Here is a 20,807-nt window from a genome sequence, read left to right on the forward strand (position 1 = left end):
CCTGTTTTACTTGTACAGCGCGCTAGCTCTGCCTAGCGCATGCTGCCACTAATGAGCTCAATATAAAATTCAACATAAACATGTGTCGAAACAAAACATTAAAAAATCTCAGGCAGACTTTACAATACAAAACAAAGTGAACAAGGGTTGAGCAGGGAGGCTCAGTGTGCTTAGCCAACGTTTCGACAAGAGGACTTGTCTTCATCTGGGAGGCTTTTCTAGAAATGCGACACTCTGCAAGAAGGTGCAAGATTTTGCAAGACTATATGACGACACCTCTTTAACTGCACAGTAACTTCCCCAACTTCTTCATAAATGGATAGCACCTCAGCATGGCTGGAATATGGTAAGAATTCACATCGCTTCTGGCCTGCTTTCCACTAGCAGGCTCACGATGAACGCGTTGAAGAAAAAAAAAGACTATTGATCAAGGCAAGACAAATGCGAATTAGGTGCTTTAGCACTTTAGTTCCGGTGCTCGGATCAATTGTTTACGGATGGAAGTTGTTTGGATAGCGATGATAGGTTAATGACCATGTATTCGGAATTTGTCATTCTCTGCATTACATTTGTAGATCCCTGGGAGTCCTCATACCTCTCCTGGAGCACTGGTGCAGCAGTTAAGTGGTGCTCTAATTCGCTGCTATGGTAGGTGCTGTTATGTGAGACCCAGGCTACTCTTTGTGGGTTTGTGAGACCCAGGCTGCTCATTCCGAGAAACCTCTCGCGACGAATCATTAATTTAACTGCCACCTGCGACGGCGGGCATACATACCTGGAAATGTACCCACCGTCGCAGGTGGCACACACGCACACCCCTATGGGCAGGTGGGCAGTCTGCCACAAAATAGGCTTCAAACAAACAAACAAACAAAAAACACACAACAGTTAAATGCGGGGAATGTACACTATAAGTGTAGCGCATTAAAAATTACCGTTTAAAAACGCAGTTAATAACAACAAATGCTCCTTTGAGGTCTACTTAAGACCCTGAAGCGTAGCGTAAGGAGCATGTTCCATTCCCCGCGGATTATCGTCTGAGCAACACAAAGCGCCCATCGTTTGAGGATCTCTCGTGCATCGTCGAGCAAAAACAAAACACTTGTAAGCAAAAACAAAAACCAAACAACCAAACAAAGAAACAAGCAAACAAACAAACAAAATATACCGGGTGATACGCTTTCCTTACAGGAGGGCATTAATACCTTTGGTAATAGCACTAGACAATACAATACACAGAATGCAAGCAATACACGTGGGATTAGCAATCTTGTCAACGCTTTCTCGTCGCGTTGCGATTGTGCTCTGTCGGTGCGATACATCCAGCGGCAGGAGCCACCTCCCGGACGTATAGTGAGATGTCTGCGTAGAACGGCACGCAATGGGGCTTGTGCCTCAATCTCATCACCAGCTCGCCTGCGCAATTACCTGTTTTCTCTGTTCGCGGAACCTCTTCGTGTAATCAATGCTGGGAAGAAAGAGGAGCAGCGAAAGCGGATCTGTTGTCAGTGCGTGCAGGATACGACCAGTGCCACCTGAGCGGCTATCAACAACCCACACGCAGTGAACGTCGACACCTTTCTTACTACGAGCGTTAGCATCCATCTTGCGTCGTAGGAGCAACAGTGAGGCTGCCCGTTTTGATCTCGTCTAGGGTACTACGCCGTCACCACGGACAATCTTGTGTTGCAATATACTGACGCTTTCATAGAGATGGGTATACTTACTACCGGCGTGTATTTACGATTTTCACCTTCCTGTTGGGATTGCGTGTGGTCAAGAACAGAACATAGGTAGACTTTTTGCGTGATTAGAATCGATAAAAACTCTAAAATATGTTTCGCCAGTGGAATCAGTTCACGATCATCGTATTTTTAAAGGAAGACCTGCAGTAATCGCAGAAGTGAGCTTTCACGATTATTTCTATCGCTCCAGAAACTTGAAGGAGAGAACGCGGTAACAAGGACTGAACAATTAAGAGGAAACAAACAGAAAATAAATGAAAACAACAATGTTAGCATCACTGCTGTTGCAGACTGTAGTTGCTAGCGGCGACAGCGTTAAAATAAACGGCGCCAGGACAAATCCGCCGCGTATATAGAGTTTAACGAAACGAGTAGTGGAACGAAAGCACAGATCGCTTTTAACAGCCGGTAAAGGCGGATGCACTGGTGACGCCCATTAACGATGAGGCAACCTAATGCGTCGCTGGCCATTACTGCCACCGGTGCACTCGTCCAGCGCGTCTCCGTGAAAGGATGCTTCACTGCACATGGACGCCGGATGAGGCAAAGTTAGCACTGCGTGTTTCAACACGCCACTCGGATGGGAAAGCGAGCAGCCTAGACTCGACAGTTCACAAAAGTGGCCGTCGCTTTCATCTGCACGCATTGAAAGAGACGTTCATGATACCACTGAAGCGTATGTTTCGAAGTTAGTGACATTGCAGAAGAAGAGATCTGGCAATCGCTTACAGCCCCCAACACCCCTTTTTTTAAATTCGAGAACTAGTTAGTTTATCTCTTCAGGCTACTAGGACTGTACAGTTAGTTTTGAACAGACAGCGCAAACTTGTTAGTGACAGAAAAAAAAAGCAGAAAATCCTCTCAAAAACACCTCAAAATAAATTACCGAAAAAAAGTACGTCGATGCCTTTCGACACCGAAAACCTGACTGCTCAATGTATCTGTTCAAATCCTGCTGGAGCTGCTTTTCCATTCGCGCAGACTTCCGACGAATAAAACGGCTGGTTTGAGCAGCCAGTGAAACACCGCAAGGCACTGAAAGCAAGTCCAAGAAAAAAAGAATGCTTTCAGTGTTGCGTGCATTTAAGCGCATTTAAAAAACTTCCTTGTAGGGTTCCGCTTGTTTAGGACAATGCAAGGCTATATGCAGCCAGGCAGCCATGCGCTTTTTGTTTTGAATGCCTCAACAAGCCTGATGTGCTGACTTCATTTTTTTAAAGAGACTAGTGTGCAAGGGACAGAAAATGGGAACACTGAAGGAAAATACCATTCGGGCATGAAAACACTTCTAGGAGAAAGTAAAATGTAGGGCCTTGGAGTACGTGTGATTTGAACACATTTTCCGGAACATTGATCTGGATTTTTTTACTTTACCAACTGCTTACAGTTATGATGTAGCAAGATACTTTACGTCTCGCAGCTTTATATTTATCTTCTTGGCGCGGAAGTAAGCAAGATAATTTATTATCGTCATGGTTTCGTTTGTAATAATGTGTGCACCGAAGATCATTTCAAAACAAAGAGACGCCGACCAGTAAAACGAAAAAATTGTATTGACGTTTCGGCGCCCAGAACGGGGGCCTTGTTCACAATGGAAACACACCAAGAGGGTTCGTCTTTTTAAAAGCTATAGTAATCGCCGTAAAGATCGCGCGTAAATCGGGTTAAGATTGCCCTCGTTACGATTAAGCGTGTGAGCCGTTGTCTGTATCACCAGGGACTCGAGATGAAGCCGTGATGTTGTCAGTTTCTCTTTTTCGAAATCATCGAAAAAGAGAAACTGACAACATCACGGCTTCATCTCGAGTCCCTGGTGATACAGACAACGGCTCACACGCTTAATCGTAACGAGGGCAATCTTAACCCGATTTACGCGCGATCTTTACGGCGATTACTATAGCTTTTAAAAAGACGAACCCTCTTGGTGTGTTTCCATTGTGAACAAGGCCCCCGTTCTGGGCGCCGAAACGTCAATACAATTTTTTCGTTTTACTGGTCGGCGTCTCTTTGTTTTGAAATGTATCCCCCCGGCCAGACGGGATTCCGTCACACTCTCGACTTCATGCACCGAAGATCAATGAGAAAAGTCTAACGGAAGACCCAAATCAATCTTCTATAAGTTTCGTCGTATTTAATCAGGGTCCTGCTGTACATAAAGTAGCAGGGCGACCATTTATTAGCAACGCTTCTCCATGCTTTCAGCCAATGTTTCCACCTACGCCGTCGCGACAATTCATCATGGGTTGCTGAAGGGGCTGGTCTGATATTCTCGAGGTATTGTCAGAAAAAAGTATAGTTTATGAAGGAAGGCACAGCGAAGGCGGTGAAAAACGAATACTCCAACTCTTAAGATGCTCTTAATGAAATCGTGAGCTACAACCTCTGCCCTCAGGCAAGATTTATTTGACGTCACTTGTACGCGAAACCGAAATGATGGCCTCAAATATGAGGGGTGAACATAGCGTTGCGAAAGCGGCACAGAATTAGATGGTAAGAATAGAATGGATGGCACAACGACATCATGAGAAAGCAGTGTGATCTGAGACAAGAAAAAAAGATCTTTAGAATAAAACTAGGTCTCTTCCGCAATCTTAGATTCTCACTGTAAAATGTTAACCTAGAGCTGACTAGTTTGTATGAGACGACTGCATATTTGGAAATCTTAACAACGAATGCAATATTAACAAAATAAAACAAAATTGTTTTCTCTTTAGGCAGTTAAATTTTGCAAAGCCTTATTTTAGTCTCTTGGGGAATCATATTTTTGGTTGCAAGATCACTGATCAAAAACAAAGAACGGAAAGAAATCGCGGCTGGAAGCTTTTTTTCACGCATGCTTTACTTTCGCTACGAAATGATTCAGTTTAAATCAGCATAATCAACGCTGTAGGCGTTTTTTTTAATTGCACCAAGTATAACGCTCTCTTTGGGTGAAAACATCTGTTCATTGGATATCCAAACTTTTTAATTTTCTAAATCTTAATATCTTAGTAAGCACTCAGTTAAAATAACACTTACTCGCATTATTATTACTGACATTGATGTACTTTGGCATTCTTGCCGAAAAATACGATGCGACGGAATGGTTTCAGTTTACGTTGATATGGTGATTTTCACAGGTATAATATGACTGCTTAGCAATAGCCTGTAAGACAACACAAAGGGGGCCACTTTTAGTTCCAAAGCACCTCTTTTCGAAATGCTGAAGAAAAAATGCTTATTACGAATCCTTATCGCATCTGATCAGATTCCATGACATTAAGATTCGCTTTCAATTACTGGGGCTTCAATACAATTGCGACGTAAAAATATTTCATTGTCATCATATTAGTCTTATCAGTCCTCAGATATTACAGTAAAGATTGAATTAAATAATCTAGTTTCCGCTGTGGTCGCCCGGGATAATATCGTCCAACAGTGTCACGTACGCCGTGTTCCTATCAAGTGAATGGCTCAACCTATGTTTCCTTTTTCTTTTATTTAGATGACGTTCATTTGAAGACAATTTAGCGTCACCTACAGCAAAATGCTTTATTCCGCTTCGGTAGCATTTCCTGTGCCACGTACTCTAAGGTGAGCTGCACGATTAAAGCATCATAACGGGCGTTTGGAATAGCTTCTGCAAACATGGTGCATAGCAACCAAGTCTGCTCTTTCCTTGAGGCCAGGAAAGGCAGATCTCTAAGTTGTAACGACCAGCGGGACCGGAAAAATAAAAGTAAATCGACATACGCAAGAGACACCAAACACATTATCTTGGTGCCGCCGGGGGAGATCTTTTGCCTACGCCCCTGGAATCGATGTACGAACTGTCTGCTCACTGTCGCGCTGTCGCGCTGTCGTCTTTATTTGTTTTTTAATCTTTCGGGTCAGTCGGCAGAGCTTCTGCGCATGCCTTCGACCGCCTTTAGGCCTTTCTCTGCCACGGTAATCAAGCCACGCAATTGCCTCGGCGTTCGCGCAGCTAAGTGGATTATAATTGCACCCGTATCGGGAGGCACCCGAGTTTCCTCCACAGCAGCTCGATCGAGCCGATCGCTTTGGCCGCATGGCCAACCGCCCACTCTTTCTATTCTTCTTTTTTTTCCAATGAATCTGCCCTGTCGCTCTCGTCGCTTAAAGTGGCTTCCGTGGAACGCGTCTTCTACTCACACAGTGGCGAGGCGGCCATTGTATTTTGCATGTCTCCTGGTACGGACCTACGGACCTTTTAGGTTCAGTGGCTGAAGCTAGGACAGGCATGTTTATGTGACATTCGTGTAAGGAATATTAGCAAGAAACAAAAAAGTATAGCAAGCGAGGTATGCTACGGCGTGTGCGTCTTTTTTCGTGCAAGGAGATGTTTGCGAGCCCCGTAACTCTACGTCACCATTTCGATGCACAAGGCAAGACAAAATCGCCTGTCAACTCAGGCACTGTGCACGGTAAATACCCAGCTTTCAAAAAAATATCTTCTGCATTCATTCCGAATGTTTGTTTGAAATTCTCAGTTACCTTGTCTATGAGACGTTTCTTTTTTCATTTTGTGCGTTGTAATTTGCATTGGTCTTCAACATGTCGCACCTGACTATCGGAACAGTAATTTTGATCGTCCTGCGACATGCTAATTTGTGGTATAATGCGAAGACTATGTTCTGGCGTTAAACTAGGCCTCTAAAAGGTCTACGTACCTGACGCGATTCAGGTCTTGCTCGAATAAGAACAGAGAGATGCATCTTATTGCATGGCTGCTTTGAAAGCCTATGCCCAGGATCTTAATATTAGTATTATCTTCCTTATCCTATCCTCCACTGTATTTCCTTTCTGTTTTTCGAACACTCATTGAATGTCAAACTCAAGCATGCTCCCCCCCCCCCCCCCCCCCATGTTCACAAGTATACCGGAAGAAAAGTTCTTCTTAAGTCGGGTTCGAACCCGACCGCGGCGGCTGCGTTTTTATGGAGGAAAAACGCTAAGGCGCCCGTGTGCTGTGCGATGTCAGTGCACGTTAAAGATCCGCAAGTGGTCGAAATTATTCCGGAGCCCTCCACTACGGCACGTATTCGTCCTTTCTTCTTTCACTCCCTCCTTTATCCTCTCCCTTACGGCGCGGTTCAGGTGTCCAAAGATATATGAGACAGATACTGCGCCATTTCCTTTCCCCCAAAACCAATTATTATTATTATTAAGTCGGCAACGTTCATAGATTCAGTAATTAACGTCTACTTCTAAAAAAAAGACACAGCAACATACCGCGCATTTTGAAACAAATAGCCTTCTACGCTTCGTCCGTGGGCTGCGAAAGGGTTCCTGAAACCTGCTACTTCGTCAGAAGTGTGCAAAGCTAGGCAGCAGCTTGCAAACAAATATTTTTTTTTTCAATTCGGGATAAGTTGATATTTGCTGTCAGATATCTCCTCCCACCCTACTTTATACCGAGCTCATACAGGAAACCGATCGTAAATGAGAAAAAGAAAAAAAGAGAGAGAAGCGTGTCTGTAACTTAGAGGCATTCAGATATGAAGCTTCCGGGACACCGCGTACGATAGACATCGAGGAACTCAATGGCAGTCGTCAGTGGTGGGATACGATGTCGGTTTTATTAACACATCTTATAATTTGGTTTGTTTTCTTCCTCATAGTGCACGGAACGCAAAGGAGTGGTTGTAAAGCGAGGAAGATGCACATGTGTAGAAGAGTAGAGAAGAAGCGACCCTGTGGCGGCGGCAGCGGAGAGGCCGTTGGCGTAAACACGGGTGACCCGGTAAACACATGTGACATTTCGCAGGCTGGGCAAACGGAAGCGCCAAATTAGACGTCCCGAACCCGAAGCCCGTACCCTGCGCCCCGTCGAGGGGCACATCCAGCGCACATCGTAATTGGCCGTTACAGTTTCTTCTGTGTGTGTATAAATATATTCTCGCTTCTCATTTCTGTCGTTACAGCTTCTTATATATTTGTACGCTTGCCTGTCATTGTTTTTTACTTTTATTTTTTCGACGTTTACTTTCCCTGCATTCTTTCATTACGCCGCTATTAAGCCTGTGGGTCGTCATGCTTAATGACTGCGCGAACTGCGCGCTAATGTTAAGGTAGAAAAACTTTCCTTAATGGTGAGTCTTAATGAAGGATATATTACACGATGGTCGTTTAATGTGCTACTCTGCGCAGTGTTTCCTCTATACAAATGTTCTTTCCTTTTTCGCACTAAGGTGGCTTCATGTGTGGGTTCACAGGGAAAAACCGCTGCCCGCGATGCCAACTGCAAATGGCGGGGGCTAGAAAAATGCTGTCACGTACACCTTTTCCCTTTCAAACAGGTTTTCCAAAATACAGGTAAATATTGGTAGGCACTGCACGTTAAGCATAGTCGCGCTGTCAAACATTTGTGCGTGCTTCAGTGCGATTTAATTCTATAACGTGAGTATAATGGAGTGGTTTTTGTCCCCGCGTTCCGGTTTTCGATTACCGAAGCCATCTTAACCCATAAACTTAGCCCCACCCAAACAGAAACCTTCTTGGCTCCAGATATCTTTGATAAGATGCGGGGTGGATTTAAGTCTGTGAGACTCTAATTCCACTCTGAATCCACTGTCATTTCATAGCGATACCAGTAAAACTTGATTTAAGTTAAGCCGGTCGCCAACGCAGGGTAGACAGGCGGGAAAATATGTGACGAACAAAATTTCGTTAACATCTTTCATGCGAGAAAGTTCGCTGCACAGAAGCAAATTTTTATCAATGTTGCGCTGCGCTGGCAAAACTTGATTATGAGTCGTAAAACCTGATTTACATGTCTCTACAAAAAAAGAAGAAATCAGGCTCTGAAAGGCTCAGTCGCTAGGTTTATATCTTTTTCAAGCACGCGTGCACTTGCCTTCCGCCCCAACACCCAAGATTTCCTCTCGTCTCACGAGCACTGCTTCGCGCTAAGACTAAAAGCGCTGCACCCAGAGTCGGACAGAAGCCGGTTGTGAGCCTTGAAGCAATTTCAGTATAGTAAGTATGTAAAAAAAAGAAACCGGGGGTTTACCGAAAAGCGGCGAAGGAGTATGTCTTTTGTCTCTTGCCTCGCCTCCTCCTCTTCCTCCGCTTTTGATGGTGAGGAGAAAACGGCGAAAGTAATTAGTCTGCTCACGGCGCCGCAATGGGGCACTTGGACGCGCGCGCGCACCAATACACGCTAGGAACTCTCTGTTTACACGCCAGCTGAGCTAATGGAATCGCCAAGGTCGCGGGCGAACTGGCGCCCAGCCGCTGCCAGGACGCGTTCTGAAGCTAGCGAAGCAAGGCAAAGCAACTCGAACAGCTTCCGCGCCACAGCCACCGCCGGCACTGATCTTTCTAGTACGAGTGTCTCAAGCGGCGTCTTGAACGCATCCTTGTTAATCTTAATCCTTCTCCGCGCCGAGGCTTCTGCTCCTCTGAGATGCGTCCATTGGCTTGGGAAGACAGCAGAGGGCGTGGCTGCTTGAAATGAAAACTAACTCTGTAAACAGATGCGACGATGGCGAAGGACTTTAAGCTTTGTCGGAAGCTTTAACTGGAAGGTGAACACAATTTTATTTATGAAAAATGCAAGACAGGGTCAAGGATGCAAATTTACAGGGTTGCTACAGTAGCAAAGACTACCCTACACATGAGCTGAAAGCTCTTATACAATTCTTGTACTTTTTTTGTTGCCTTTTTACATTTCGATTACGAGACCACAGTAAGGATAAATGTCAGTTAATGGGGATGAAAATGGATCGTCAAATACTGTCTGAATGTTCAAAGAAAGTAGTTTTTTATAATATTTGTTCTGTTCTCTTTTGCATGCTCTATGGAATAACATTTAGAATGCTTTGTGGAAGCTGATCCCAATAATCTGAATATTTTTGACAAAGCAAGTTGTTGGGCGAGTTTTTGCACGAGTATTTTGCACGAACATAGAATAACATATACTAAAATAGTATAGAACAGAATATGCTTGCACCTACGATGATACTTCAAGTGAAAAGGCATCCCGGAAACTAACCACAAAAAACGGCAACGCTGACGTCATGAAAGCCCGTGATGTGTGGTCGTGAGGGACAGCTTAGCTGCGACATATTTTCCTGCGCAGAGGATAAGCTCAAAGTCCCAGCAGCCGTTCCATCGGGGGCTCTATAAATGGACTGGTAGAAACGACTACCGTTTGCTGTTTTAGTTTTTATTTCTTGCCACGTGGCTGCGCCTATACAGCGCTCATCTGGCTCATTCGGGGGAAAATATTGCGCTTATCGATTTGCGAGAGGAACGCTGCGTCACTGGGATGACGGCACGAAAACCTTGCGTAAAAGAAAAAGAAAAGCGACGGCGTGTGTTCATTTATTGGCAATAAATGCTAGGGATGCCGGTAAAATCACGCCAGTGGTGTTTCGCCGTTGAGACAGGTGTCCGTGAAGGAAACTGGCTGTGTTACGGGTTATTCACGATGATTGCGAAGGCAACATGAATCGATACGGCATTGGTAGAGCAATAAGTCGGCGTTTCATCAAACGCACAGATACTAAACATGGTAGTTTTATGACAACGCAGCCCACAATGTCTTTTTCAAGTCAATACAGACGTAAAAGAATGTGTCTGGAAGTGTGGCATGCGGAGACTTAAGTGGCTCAAATTGGGAACATAGTAAATGCTATGTGACAGGATTTTATCTCGCTCTCTTTTAAGCTTGCCATCCCGTAATAAGAAGAAACAATTTTCATCGAAATAATATAAACAACTCCGAAGGACGTTAAAAAGACAGGTCATAATATTGAGCTCGTATAAAGAAGGATCAGTGGTCTCAACTCTGTCATAATTGTCCTGAGCATATGTATTTTCATTTTTTGAATTTTATGTTCCATTTTAACAAGCTACATCTATGATATATGGCATCCAAAATAGGTTCTGTTCAGTAATATGATCCTATATGTCAAGGGGCCCCATCATAGCCTACGCTCTAGCATCTCTCTGTCTATATTATTTCTCAGTGTGCCTTGATATTTTATTACTATTAAGTTCGAACAAGCTCATCTCAACTTAGTGAAGCATGGATGGGTAGGAGCAGCAACTATAATTGAACAAGCCTGATACATTCGTGTTCACGCCAATGAGTTCACCTTTCGTTCTTTTGGATCTTAGAAGTAACGATTAAAGATTAGCATGAAGTAAGTTCTTTTATGCGAAAGCAGTATATGGTTGAGGCTAGCTATTCGATAGCGTAACAATTTAAGTTTCTCGCAACTTATACGCAAACTAACTTATGCCAGATGCGCTTAGAAAGCGCTGCCTGCTCTTATTTTTCAGGTCTTCAATCAATCGTTGGCACACGTTATACTCGCGTTTCTTGCTGCCAAAATAGCCTGCACTCGCCGCCCTGCAATTTTTCCGCTTTCCGGAGCCACATTCATTGAATATTCAACATCTGCGAGTATTTTTTACGAGCCATTCCTAAGTGACCGCCCTGAACGTGAGCTCTTTCCTACACGGACGTTTTTGCGAACAGATAGAAACCTTACAGCAACAGCCGGAGGGCAGGCAAGATTACGTAACTACCACTACCCAATTTTTCCAAGGTTCCCGCTTTTATTAGGTGTCCTTAAAGAGTCTTTTATTTGGCAAATTCCTTGCGGGAACAGCGGTACAGGCTCTGTAATTCCACGGACAGGATGGCTCTCGCCCTGGTTGACTTCTCCATCTGCCACAAAGTGCAGAGCAGGTCAATGGACTGCTCGCGTTGCCACATGTCGCGTTATGCATTCCGTGTGGCGACGACTGCTCACGTCGCTACATGGCGCGCATAACGTAACGTCCGACGCTGGTGCAGCGAGCGGCTCACCTCAAAGCGGAAAGGCACGGCGGACTCTCCGAGGGCCTCCATCAGGCGGCGGTGCACCGGTCCCAGCTGCATGGCATACAGAGCACGGCCGGGGGACCTGGAATTGGGGAGAGCCGCGGCCGGCACGTGAGGCGGGTGCCAACTAATCACTGCGACGAAGACGCCCAGTTCTCGAACGTGCCAGGCCTGTCAGCATCAAAGCTCGCGTTTGTGATGCAACGGTAAGCGAGATATACTCGCGCTGACCAAACTTGGTGCCGCGGAGAGAAACGTGGCAGTACCTGCTAAGGGGTAATGAAACTTGCCTGCGTGCTTTGCGCTGTTGTGCGTTCTATAACAAGGTAGCCATGTGGGCTAGTTGGTGTATTTCAGACATAACTTCACCAGTGAAAGCACGAGACACCAGGAGAAGATTAACACAGGACAACGCTGGACAAATCGAAAACCGGGTATCAGATTTCGACGTGTCCATCGTTGTCCTGTGTTCTTCTTCTCCTGGTGTCTCGTGCTTTCGCTGGTGAAGTTATGTCGAAAGCGGTGAGCCCGTCGAAAGCGGTGAGCCAACCACCTCGGCCTCGAGCAACGTTTGGCACAGCTAAGCAGTCCATGCTTAAAGTAGCGCCCAGACTACCGGCGAAGAAAAGCTTATTTGTTTCTCGTCTGGACCCGACAACAACGGCGTCGGACATACAGGAACTTTTGGCGGACACAGTAGGTGACAAGGTTGTTACTTGCACAAAACTGAAAACTAAGTACGATACATATTGCTCCTTTCACGTTTCTATGGATGAGCATTTATTTGAACTTGTGAGCAAACCGGAAGTGTGGCCTGATGGTTGCGTATTTCGCCCTTTTTATGGAAAGCTGTGGTCTTCACGGCGCTTTGATGACCCTAATGGTGCTGTAACTACATCCGAAAATGGCTCAGGAAATTAAGCTGTATTACCAAAACACGAGAGGGCTGCGAACTAAAAGGGAAGCTCTCTTCGCGAATGCATACGAATGTGAGTATGACATTATGTGCCTGACGGAAACGTGGCTAAACGCATCATGTTCAAGTGCGTGTTATTTCTCAGATGAATACACTGTTTTCAGGGCCGATAGGGTGTACTCTGACAAGATTAAATACGGGGGCGGAGTTCTGATAGCCTGCCGTTCTGTGCTAAATGCATTTAGGAGACCAGACCTAGAGACATACGAAGAATGTGTGTGGTTGGAAATTCCAACGTGTGACAAATCGCACTATCTAGTCGGCTGTTACTACTTTCCACCAAATTCTGCTCCTAACGTTTTTACCGATCATTTTTTGGATATTGGGGAAAAAATTGATTTTTTGAAGTACAAGGTTCACATCTACGGGGACTTTAATCTTCCTAAGGTCGATTGGTCCACTGGTTTGGTCACTAGTGACTGCACAGCAACTCGAGAAAAAGCCGAATGTTTAATTGATTTTAGTAATTTTCATGGTTTATATCAATTTAATACAATGAAGAACTGTGCTGGAAACATTTTAGACCTAATTTTATCTAATGTGCCTCTTTTTGGCGTGCAAGCGGTGCGCGATCCTCTTGTTCTAGTAGACAAATATCATTGCCCGTTTACCTTGTCGTTCTTCTTGTCGTTTCGTGCAGTGCGTGAGATGGTGCCAGAAAAATTTAGATACGCGTATGGCAATTACCTTAGGCTGTACAATGATCTTCTGGCCTACGACTGGTCAGAATTGCTTGAGACTGAGGATGTAAACACAGGCGTTGAGCTACTTACATCAACTGTACAAGGTATAATGAAAAAATGTATACCTCACCGTAAATCGAAGAAGTGTAGATTTCCATGCTGGTTTTCGCACGATTTGAGACATTACTTGAAGAAAAAACAGAAGTATCACAAACTCTACGTGAAATCAGAAAGTGAATATTGGTACCAAAGATATTCATTGTGCAGAAAAATTGTGAAAAAACTGATTGCACGTGATGAAGCCGACTACCACAGACTTCTCGAACAGAACTTTAAAAAGGAACCAAGCAGTTTTTGGGATTTTGTGCGCAAGCAAAGAAATGATAAGGTTAGTGCTGCTGTGATAAAGACGCGCGATAGCATCTGTTTTAAACATCAAGATGTGTGCCAAGCTTTTGCTGATCACTTCAGCTCTTGTTTTGTGCGCCATGATAACACAACTGCTGTTATCACTCTTGAAGACAGCGCTGACTGTTTAGCTTATGATATTGTCACCGAGCATGAGGTTCTTTCGGCGATTCAGAAACTTAAGCCAAAACTTAACTTTCAACAGGAATTGATGAAATTCCCAGCTTCATAATCAAAGGATGCGCTGACATTTTCGGCCCTGTTTTGGCGCATTTGTTCAACTTATCGTTGCGAACTGGTGTTTTCCCTCGTCATTGGAAGTTGTCAGTAGTTGTTCCTGTATTCAAGTCTGGCGATGCTTGTGATGTAAACAACTTTCGTCCTGTGTCACTAATTTGTTCTTTTGCGAAAGTTTTTGAAATGATTATGTGCGAACGCATGGGCTCATACTTCAAACAGAAGATCTCGATTCTGCAGCACGGTTTTTTGAAAGGTCGCTCTGTGGAAACGAATTTATGCAGCTTTCTTGATTATACTGGGCCACATGTATTTAATCGTGGTCAGGTAGATGCAGTCTACTTTGACATGACTAAAGCTTTCGATATGGTTTCCCATGAGGTACTTCTGATGAAGATGGAAAGATACGGACTTTGCCCCATATACTGCAGGTGGCTCAAAAGCTACCTTGGCAGCCGCCGTAACATGGTACGATTTTCCGGCTGTGTGTCCAACGAATTTCTGTCATCTTCGGGAGTGCCTCAGGGCTCCAACTTAGGACCGCTGTTGTTTTTAGTGTTTATTAATGATTTGCCGTTACATGTCAAGAACTCGAGAATTTTGCTCTTCGCAGATGATTTCAAATTATTCCGTAATATTGGAGATATTGAGGACTGCCGCCAATTGCAAGCTGACATTAACAACGTTGAGAATTGGTGTTTCATGAATCGCTTAAAACTGAATATTAAGAAGACTTCCGTTCTGTCTCTAACTAGGAAACGCGACACAGTTACGTTTGATTACACACTTTTGGCGGGTGAGATTTCTCGCGTGGCTCATGTACGAGACCTTGGTGTTGTTGTTGATTCAAAGCTTGATTTTAGACTGCATGTAAATTCAATTGTGTTACGCGCATTGAGGCATATTGGTCTTATCTCTAGATTAACAAAAAAATTTCGGCGGCACGAATGTCTACGCACTCTATACTGTGCCCTTGTGAGACCGCGTCTTGAGTTTGCGTCAGTAGCCTGGAATAGCGTATCTGTCGCCTATTGCACGAAAATTGAAAATGTCCAGCGTAAGTTCATACGCATCTATTATGATAGATATATTGGTCGCCGTCGTTTCTTCGACTATGATTCTCTCTTGGCAGACCTCAATATGTCTACCCTTGGCGACAGGCGACGCATACGTGACATGCAGTTTCTGCAAAACGTCGTGCGCGGTTACATTAACTGTGGGACCTTACTGATGTCGCTGAATTTTCGTGTACCGCATGCAAAAGCTGCAAAATGTTTCGACACATTTTATCCCGATTTGCACGCCATCTGTCCAATGACTCGTTTACAAATCTTATATAACAAAACGTTTAATGACATGGACATATTTGCCTAATTGTTGTTTTCGTGCCTGCTTTTAAATCTTTTGAAGTGGTGTTTTTGATGTATCTGACCTAGTGTGCGCTCGTTTAGGCCACTTGGCTGTTGAGGCACACTCAAATAAACATATCTATCTATCTATCTATCTATCTATCTATCTATCTATCTATCTATCTATCTATCTATCTATCTATCTATCTATCTATCTATCTATCTATCTATCTATCTATCTATCTATCTATCTATCTATCTATCTATCTATCTATCTATCTATCTATCTATCTATCTATCTATCTATCTATCTATCTATCTATCTATCTATCTATCTATCTATCTATCTATCTATCTATCTATCTATCTATCTATCTATCTATCTATCTATCTATCTATCTATCTATCTATCTATCTATCTATCTATCTATCTATCTATCTATCTATCTATCTATCTATCTATCTATCTATCTATCTATCTATCTATCTATCTATCTATCTATCTATCTATCTATCTATCTATCTATCTATCTATCTATCTATCTATCTATCTATCTATCTATCTATCTATCTATCTATCTATCTATCTATCTATCTATCTATCTATCTATCTATCTATCTATCTATCTATCTATCTATCTATCTATCTATCTATCTATCTATCTATCTATCTATCTATCTATCTATCTATCTATCTATCTATCTATCTATCTATCTATCTATCTATCTATCTATCTATCTATCTATCTATCTATCTATCTATCTATCTATCTATCTATCTATCTATCTATCTATCTATCTATCTATCTATCTATCTATCTATCTATCTATCTATCTATCTATCTATCTATCTATCTATCTATCTATCTATCTATCTATCTATCTATCTATCTATCTATCTATCTATCTATCTATCTATCTATCTATCTATCTATCTATCTATCTATCTATCTATCTATCTATCTATCTATCTATCTATCTATCTATCTATCTATCTATCTATCTATCTATCTATCTATCTATCTATCTATCTATCTATCTATCTATCTATCTATCTATCTATCTATCTATCTATCTATCTATCTATCTATCTATCTATCTATCTATCTATCTATCTATCTATCTATCTATCTATCTATCTATCTATCTATCTATCTATCTATCTATCTATCTATCTATCTATCTATCTATCTATCTATCTATCTATCTATCTATCTATCTATCTATCTATCTATCTATCTATCTATCTATCTATCTATCTATCTATCTATCTATCTATCTATCTATCTATCTATCTATCTATCTATCTATCTATCTATCTATCTATCTATCTATCTATCTATCTATCTATCTATCTATCTATCTATCTATCTATCTATCTATCTATCTATCTATCTATCTATCTATCTATCTATCTATCTATCTATCTATCTATCTATCTATCTATCTATCTATCTATCTATCTATCTATCTATCTATCTATCTATCTATCTATCTATCTATCTATCTATCTATCTATCTATCTATCTATCTATCTATCTATCTATCTATCTATCTATCTATCTATCTATCTATCTATCTATCTATCTATCTATCTATCTATCTATCTATCTATCTATCTATCTATCTATCTATCTATCTATCTATCTATCTATCTATCTATCTATCTATCTATCTATCTATCTATCTATCTATCTATCTATCTATCTATCTATGTCTGTGGGTTCTACTTTGTTCAGCTGTGCGGCGGTGGTCGATCCTGTCCTTTGTGTAGGCATTTCACAGAGGACAAAGTGTCAAAGCTCGTGAATGTCAGCGGTCCACTAATGATTTGGCAATCTTTGCATTCGTAAGGCACGTCGGTAGAATGGAAGCTGACTGTTCGCGGGATGTCGAATGAAGCAACACTGCGCACGTTCGGTCAGAATCAGTCTTACTTTGTATCACACGCAGAGCCGCTGCCTGCGTTCTAATTTGCTCGCCATTGCTGTCTTTGACCCCACCATGTGTAGAGAAGAAGTACTCGTGCCATGGCGCTCTTTCTCCCAAGCTACCTTTGCCTTACAAAAATTCAGTTTTTTTATTATTGTAAGGATCAGTAGGTGAGTACTTCAAACACTCAAACTTTTTTTCTAAATCATTAAAATCATAGTGTGTTTCTTGTGGAGCGATCAGGTGATGTTTCTCTCCAGACTGATCATTATCCGTCAGATTTGTGGCAGGGCATGCCCCCTCGGGGAAGCCATCTAGTCTGGGGAAGTGTGCACAACGAGGTGTCTTTAGTAGAGTTCGTACTTTGGAGGCTCTCCCGGGGCGGCGGCGGAAGAGGAGGAAGAGCCGGCGGCCTGCGGGGTCCGGGGCGAGCTGGGCTGCTCGTGGCAGAGCTGCGTGTGTCCCAGGTAGACCTCTCGGCAGAGCGTCATGCCCAGGATCTCGTCCTCCTCGCGGCCGTACCGGAACCGGCCCACCAGCGCCACCAGCAGCCGCTCGTTGGGCTGCAGCTGGTCGCCGTCTAGCACCACCACGCCCTCTGTTGAGTGGGGACACAAATAAAGCCACGACAAAGTACGACGGCGCACTTCAGCATACACGTCGATCCAGTGCCTGACACTGCGCATGCGCACCAAGTATCCGGCTGGCATTGTATACGGTCCCTCTACGCTGAGACTCATTTATTGGATTTGAACGAAAAAAAGGCTTTAGGGGAATCTATGTGCCGCAAAAAAGCCTATAATCTGTGCCATAAATTGCTCCACCTTCCGCACAGAATCAGAGGCTGAATTCGCAAAGTTCTTGGCGCACTAAGACGATGCGGGAGAGGAGGGCATGCAACAGTATTATTTATTCCTTTATTTACAAAGTGCCTGCGTCTCTCCGGGGGATTATCGCAGGGGAGACAACTTTAGAACGATGTGTTAACTGTTCACAATAATAATGTATTAAAATAGAGTTAGCTTAAAATTAAAACAAGATAAGTTGGAAACTGCAACCATACATTCATGCCAGGCGAGGTGCCATACGCTACAGTTGCGTCACGTCAGGGAGGAGCTTCATGACGAGCGTAAATTCACGGTTTGGGCTGAAATGTTAGACGTGCGTATCTCAGGACACAGGCACGTTACTAAAATTGTACAAAACAGAATAGTAGTTGAATGCCACTGCCTCTAAGTTTTCGTTATAAACATGCACACTAATCCAATGAATACAGGGTAAAAAGTTATTTAATTAATGTTAGTTAGTTACTCTGGTTACGATGACGATTTCTCTACTGCTTGTGTCTACCTTGGTGCATGACCCATTTTCTTTAGTGACTTTAGTGACTTTTTTGTCTACTGCTCTCCGCATTAAAAAAAAAAATTCTAAAGCTCAATTAGGAACATCCTGTGGATCTGACGATCAACATATACAGCGTTTATTTAACATCTTTGGACGCGTTTTAGAAATTTCTAATTAAATACACCATTTTAACAGCCCTGAATACAGGTTGGTAGATGTGTACGTTCCATTTAAGTGTTTGCGTGAAATAAACTCCAAGGTACTTGCATTCTGGCACGCTTCTGAATATTGCGATTTAAGCTGTATAATGTGCTTGAGGTTCAAACTTTTCACTTGAAAAACGAATTTCATTATAGTTATCAATATTTAGGCCAGTATTCTAGCGTAGACACAATTTTCTATTTTATCAAGGCTGCTATGCAGGATTATAACATCTGATGGTGAGTTTATTTCTCTACGACAACACAGTCACTGCAAAGCTTTATGAGGGACTGTGCCATCTACGGTGTCATTAACATAAAAAAGGAATAAGAGTGGAATAACAGGAAGCACGCCTGCAGGTAAGGTTATCGGTGACAACCTACAGCTATTGATACTCGCACATTGTTTACGATCACTTAAGTAATTACATACCCAACACTTGATTTCATTATGTATTTTTGAAGATGTTAGCTAGATAATTAGGGGTAGACACATAATTAGGGGTAGACACAGTAATGAAATACTGTGTCTACCCCGCCCCCTCTCCCATTGTAACACCTGTGGCGTACCCGAATCTACACTCTTCCACTACCTATCGTAATACCCTTCGCCACAAACAGTCCCCCATCCCACTGGGAGGCTGCTTTGCGGCCCGCTGAGCCCCCCAGCCAGAAATGGATAGTGGACCGAGCCCTACGTGAAGCTAATGCCCGTGGACTCCTGGATCAGTAAGAGACCATCCAGGCGGCCCTTCTTTTGTCCATAAAGTTGTTTCCATCCATCCACCTCAGAGAGACGAGCACGAACTATAGTGACGAGCTGTTTTTACGCTGGAAAAGTTTCGATAGTTGGGCCCCTGAGCTGCTGGCGCGAGCTGCATCTGCTCGGCGCTTCGATGTCGCACTGTCCGGGCCATGACGCAGCTGCTTAAACATGTCAAGGCTGAACGCTATGTCACACCCATGCCACAGCGTCACACGTTTGTGGAGCAGAAACAGCGCGACCGGTTCGTGCAGCGAATGACACACTGTTTTCAGATGCCACATGCTAATATAGACGCGTGAACTTCTTCATGTGCGGTCAAGAACAGTGTGTTCGGCTAGCGCCAGGGGCATTGCATTGCATCAAGTTTGCGAATACCTCCACAATTATATAACAGCTACCGACAGATTCCCTTGCTAATTATTTCCAAAATTTTCGAATTTAAAAGAGCGCTTGGGTATTTTTATATATTTAAATATTTAATTCTCAGATATTCTCTCCCGAAACTTTGTTTCTTCCTTTTCTTTTAAGTTACTCTGAAATTTCATCCAAGCCTCAATCATTAGCTTGACACCAGTTTACCCTATTCCATGGGGTCTCCCCACTGAACCCTGGCCAATCCCCTGTCGTGGGTATGTGCCATGTCACCAAGGCAACAACAACTCTACTGGATAGAAGGAAAATGGAGGAAAAGCGTCCGTTTGCTGAAGAACACTCGAAAATTGAAAATCGGTTTTTGGGGAAAGGAAATAACGCAGTATCTGTCTCACATATCGGCGCACACCTGAACCACGCCGTAAGGGAAGGGATAAAGGAGGGAGTGAAAGAAGAAAGGAATAAAGAGGTGCCGTAGTGTAGGGCTCCGGAATAATTTCGACCACCTGGGGATCTTTAGCGTGCACTGACATCGCACAGCACACGGGTGCCTTAGCGTTTCGCCTCCATGAAAACGCAGCCGCCGCGGTCACTTATAAGGCCTAATGGTTTCTGTAGTTGGAATTTGTGGTTTTTGTATTTTGGCATTCAATAGCCCCTTTCCCAAGTGAGGGTGTCTAAATCTTTACTGCAGTTCAAGCTATAGTGAAACCGAGAGCTTCCCTGTATGCACCGGGTAAGCTGCATGAAATAATACGCCGTTTTATATCAGTCAAAGTTTAACCCTTCTCGAATACACTCGCCGAAGCACAGCGCAGTGGGCTGAGACAAGAAAAAGCTATTTCACACCTCCTCATGTGTACGCAGTGACTTTATGTTCCGATCAGGACCTCTGTCGAACAAACCGGAGGGCTTGTTATATCGAATGTACTGAGTTAACGGCGTACGACGCGCCAC

At 43.3% G+C, this 20,807-nt stretch overlaps 1 protein-coding gene across 1 annotated transcript in view; it reads right to left on the reverse strand.

Moving 5' to 3' along the window:
• The window catches only part of LOC144125803 (phosrestin-2-like), a 252,584-nt gene that overhangs the window by 27,393 nt on the left and 204,384 nt on the right, over window positions 1–20,807 (reverse strand). Inside the window, exons 3-4 of the mRNA XM_077659511.1 lie at window positions 17,532–17,766; window positions 11,569–11,665 (exon numbers count right to left, since the gene is read on the reverse strand). Of these exons, the coding sequence (XP_077515637.1) occupies window positions 11,569–11,665; window positions 17,532–17,766 (332 nt within the window). The remainder of the gene's footprint in view (window positions 1–11,568; window positions 11,666–17,531; window positions 17,767–20,807) is intronic.

This window comes from Amblyomma americanum, chromosome 3 (genome assembly GCF_052857255.1).
Source record: "Amblyomma americanum isolate KBUSLIRL-KWMA chromosome 3, ASM5285725v1, whole genome shotgun sequence".
Classification (NCBI taxonomy): domain Eukaryota; kingdom Metazoa; phylum Arthropoda; class Arachnida; order Ixodida; family Ixodidae; genus Amblyomma; species Amblyomma americanum.